The sequence below is a fragment of the Rana temporaria genome, chromosome 3 (genome assembly GCF_905171775.1).
Source record: "Rana temporaria chromosome 3, aRanTem1.1, whole genome shotgun sequence".
Classification (NCBI taxonomy): domain Eukaryota; kingdom Metazoa; phylum Chordata; class Amphibia; order Anura; family Ranidae; genus Rana; species Rana temporaria.
Window position 1 is genome coordinate 473,186,887 of NC_053491.1, and position 5,118 is coordinate 473,192,004.

The 5,118-nt window shown below is 42.3% G+C and overlaps 1 protein-coding gene across 1 annotated transcript; it reads left to right on the forward strand.

Annotated features, from left to right (window-relative positions):
* Positions 1 to 623: 623 nt before the first annotated feature.
* Positions 624 to 1,646, forward strand: LOC120930671 (olfactory receptor 1468-like). Its single transcript, XM_040341846.1, has one exon. The coding sequence runs from the start codon at positions 642 to 644 to the stop codon at positions 1,644 to 1,646; it is 1,005 nt and encodes a 334-aa protein (XP_040197780.1). The 5' UTR covers positions 624 to 641.
* The last annotated feature ends 3,472 nt before the right edge of the window (positions 1,647 to 5,118 follow it).

Sequence of the window (5,118 nt, forward strand, 5' to 3'; positions counted from 1 at the left end):
AATATTATTACATTTTCCTATTTTCCTATTTCCTTAATGCTTCATTATTTCAATGTGACTTCTCTTTTCCTCTTTAACCTTTACCTTTCTTCTTAGTATTAACCCCCCCTCCCGAGCAAAAAATAAATAAATAAAATAAAAAATAGATTGCACTCTCCTCCCCATCTCCCCCTACCCCCCCTAACCCCCACCCCTCGCCTCCCCCTCCCTATATTTCAGATAGGGTGCCCATATCATCCGGTATCTCCCATCCTGATCTTTCATTGCCATCGTAAGGTTCTCCATTTGTTGGATCTCTGCGATTCTAGCAAGCCATTGTGCTCTAGATGGAGAGCTCTCCTTTTTCCACAGGTGGAGATCCATGGAGATCCATGGAGATCAATTGACCAGTTAGTTTCCCTAATACAATTTGATCTGGTTGACTGCTCTGTGTAATTGCACTATGCATAGGACTTGTTGGTTCTGTTTTTTTTTTTATTAGCATGTGCCCGTCATACCTTCTTTCCTCTCCTCTCTCCCTCACTTCCTTCTTTTTCTCTTTCATGCCTTCCGCTCTACACACATGCCTTTTTAATTCCATGTTTTTTTTCCTTTTCTTCTTTCTCATCACTGACTCCCCCACCATACAAATTTGGTTGAAAATGTTTTTTTTTTTCTGCTTGTTCCAAATAAATGTTATATTCTGTTCTCAGGTTATGGATGAAAAAAATGTGACTGCGATTACTGTGATCCAGTTTTTGGGGTTTCATATCCCTAAAAACATAAAATTGTTGGTCTTCTTTCTCTTTCTTATATTTTATTGTGTGACGATATGTGGAAACCTCCTGATCATCACATTGGTGTCCTACAGTAAAACCCTCCATTCCCCCATGTACTTCTTCCTCTCCCAATTATCTGTATCAGATATCTTATTAACAACTGATGTTGTTCCTACCATGCTCCATACTGTTTTAGAAAGTTCTACTAATGTATCAGTTTCTGAATGTATCACCCAGTTTTATTTCTTTGCTGCAACAGAAAGTTTGGAGTGTCTTCTCCTGACAGTGATGTCTTATGACAGATATGTGGCCATCTGTAAACCATTACATTATACTTTGTTAATGAGTCACAGATTTTGTTGGATAACAATTATCACAAGTTGGAGTTTAAGTTTCTTAGCGGTGTTGATTCCCACTTTAACCATATCCACATTACAGTTTTGTGGTCCCAATATCATTGATCACTTTTTCTGTGATCTTGACCCGATCCTCCAACTCTCCTGCTCTGACACCACCATCGTTCAACTAGAAGCAACGTCACTGAGTGCAGTGTTTGCTGTAATCCCATTTTTTATCATTATTGTATCGTATGTTTATATTGTAGTCACTATTTTTGAAATCCCGTCTATTACTGGAAGGCAGAAAGTTTTCTCAACGTGCAGCTCCCACCTGACTGTTGTCTCCATTTTTTATGGTACCATTGTTTGTGTGTATTTGATACCTAGTAGAGTACAGTCATGGGATATCACTAAATTCTTGTCATTACTGTACACTGTAGTCACCCCATTGCTAAACCCAATTATATACAGCCTGAGGAATAAAGAATTGAAACAAGTTGCAGGAAAATTTAGTAACAACTTTTTATACTTGGATCTCAAAAATAATTAAAAACATTTAAATGACTTTACAAGGCTACGATCAAATAATACATTTTTCTTGTTTTGGATTGAGTGGGGGGAAATATTAGAACACCTTGTTTTCCTTTTATTTCTTTCTGTGTGCTTCCTGTCATAATTATAGCTGTTTCACCAAACAGGAAGTGAAGGAAAATCTGCAACAAGGAGACAGAGAAAAGTAAAAATCGAACAGGGTTTTAGTTTTCCCCTACTCACCAAAAGAAAAATAAATTCTATATCTTTCTGTGTTACTGTTGGAGTTGATGGTCAATTCTGTGTGTCTGTGGTTCGTGGCTCTTTCTAACTTGTTTCAGAAACCATTTTGCAGAGAGAGAAGGTGAAGTTGAGGCCTAGGACTTCCTACATGGCTAAAGCTATACCCATTGTTTGCATTGGTGTCCCAGTCTGTGTTTGATTGACCCGGGAATGGGTCCCCTTATGCCCTGTACACACGAACGGTCAACTGATGAAGCTGGCTGATGGTCAGTCATGCCTACACACCATCAGTTAAAAAAACGATCGTGTCAGAACGCGGTGACGTAAAACACAATGACGTGCTGAAAAAAAAGAAGTTCAATGCTTCCAAGCATGCGTCGACTTGATTCTGAGCATGCATGGATTTTTAAACCGATGGACGTGCCTACTAACGATCATTTTTTTTTCTATCGGTTAGGTATCCATCGGTTAAATTAAAAACAAGATTGATTTTTTTTTAACCTATGGATAAATAACTGATGGGGCCTACACACGATAGGTTTGGTCCGATGAAAACGGTCGATCAGACCGTTCTCATCGGTTTGACCGATCGTGTGTATGCGGCATTACAAGTCCCCTTACCCTTACAAGTAGTGTGTCATAGCTCCCAACTGTCCCTGATTTCAAGGGACTGTCCTTAAATTGGTCCCTCTGCCCCTCTTTCCCCCTCATTTGTACCTCATTTTCGTCTGACCTATATAGTTGTAATGCCCTTTTTGTCATTGTCATGATATTTTAGTCTCATTTGTTGCCAGAATGTAACAATGCTTGGATTCTTGGTGCCTGGATCTTTTGACATTTGTACGCTCGCAGTAACACTAAGGGCCAGTTCACACCAGACGCAGTTCTGAACAGTTTTGTCTGCACTAAAAATGCATGCACAGTGTTTTCCATGTATTGCAATGGCTCTAATTGGCTCTAGTTCACACCATGCAGTCAGTTTCCGGTCAGTTTCCGGTGAAGAAACTGACCAGAAACTGATGTTGGTGTGAACTAGAGCCATTGGAATACATGAAAAAGCCATTGGAATACATGCATTTTGTGCAGAAAAAAAGCACACGGAACTGCGTCTGGTGTAAAATAGCCCTTACAGCCCTCTCACAGCTGTACACTTGCAGCCCCCCCCTCACACCTGTACACAGGCAGCCCTCCTCACAACTGTACACTCGCAGCCCCCCTCACACCTATACACTCGCATCCCCCTCACACCTGTACACTCGCAAATAAAAAAATCCATGCATGCTCAGAATCAAGTCGACGCATGCTCGGAAGCATTGAACTTCATTTTTTCGGCTCGTCATAGTGTTTTTCGTCACTGCGTTTTGGCACGGTCAGAATTTAGTCTGATATTGTGTATGCAAAACTGATGAAAGTTAGCTTCATCGGATAGCCGACGAAAAAATCCATCGGATTTGATTCCATCAGAAATCCGATCGTGTGTACAGGGCATTACATATGTATGCGCTCAGCCCCCTAACATGTGTATATATGACACAGACACACATGTACGCAGGCGCACACACACACACACACACACATACAGAGGTACAGTACCTTGCTACTGAAGATTTGGTGAACCCATCTACGCCCAACTTCGGTGTGTCTAGGGGTGTAAGATCGCCCAGCTGTTCTGGTAAGACTGTTCTGGGGTTCAAGAGCATGGCAAAGTTAGATAAGACTGTTGTTACAGCTAATGAGACTGTGGGTCCTAGACTTGGAGACTAGCCAAAGAAGCCTGGAAGGTCTTTGGGACCATTAAGAGGACTGGGGGTAAAGCCAATACAGTGTTTCCGTTGTCATGCATTAGGGCATCTTGCTGCAAACTGTCCTATAAATTATTAACCTATGCAATGCGATTATATGAAAAGACGCATATCTCTGTTTGCACAGGTCGCATGTACTGCATCATATCAGAGTCGCATTGAAAAACAAATGTGTGTTATTTCAGTGCATGGAAAGCCATTTACAGCCCTGCTAGACTCTGGTATTGTGGTGACTCTAGTCATAAATGATTGTGTAAACCTCACAACATTACCCCCTAGTACTATCAAGGTCATTTTCATCCATGGGAACACTCGGGACTACCAGACATAGTGGTTGAGGTTGATACCCCATGGGGCAGTGTAACACATTTAGTGGGAGTGGTACCTTCACTGTTTCATGAAGTTTTAGTGGGGAGAGTTTTTTCCCCATTTTGGAGTTTATGGGAGAGCAAAGGAGAGCTGGTAGATAGAGCTCTAGGGAAGGGGACGCTGTTAGGGAAGCCAGAGATCCTCTTCCTTTCCCTGTGATGACGGGGGAGCCAGAGGACCTGTAAGCTAGCTCCCAGCCTGAGGGTAATGAACAGGAGAACATCTCTGACCCTGACAATGAGAGAAGACTGAATGTGGTACACGACTTAGAGGTCAGGAAAGATGATTTCTGTACCGAGCAACTGCGAGATGTCACCCTCATGAGAGCCATAGAAAATGTTAATATGGTGGATGGGGAACCAGTGGATCCTAACTGGGGGGTGTCTTTCCCCTACATGGTCCTTAAAGAAAAATTTAATGTATCAGGTGGTAAAACGTGAAGAGGACAAGGTAGAACCGCTACTGGTTCCCAAATCCTTCCGTAGGGTGGTGCTAGACCTGGCCCATGGTCATGTAATGGGGGACATCTCAGTATCAAAAAGACCAGGGAGAGAATCACCTAGAGATTTTTCTGGCCTGGGTTATATGCAGATGTCAGGGAGTACTGTGAATCGAGTGCCAAATGGCGGCACCGTCGCCCCATATTTATAGTCCCCTTGTCCCTCTACCAATAATCAACGTCCCTTTTGAGAGGATTAACATGGTCCTGGTGGGGCTGTTAGTGACGTTTGCCTGGGATCACCAGCGTATTTTGGTAATCCTGGACTATACAATGCACTATCCTGAGGCCATACCCTTGTGTAACACCTCCTCTAAGGCTATAGCCAAGGAGTTAGTCCAAGTGTTTAGTCGATTGGGGATCCCCAAAGAGATCTTAACCGATCAGGGCACCCCATTTATGTCCAGCGTTACCAAGGAACTGTGTAAGTTATAAAAAATATTCCATCTCCGTACCTCTGTCTACCACCCCCAAATGGATGGTCATGTGGAAAGATTTTAAAAAACTTTGAAAGTATGCTGAAAAAGGTGGTCGACAAAGATGGGAGAAATTGGGATTTTTTTGCTACCATATCTCAT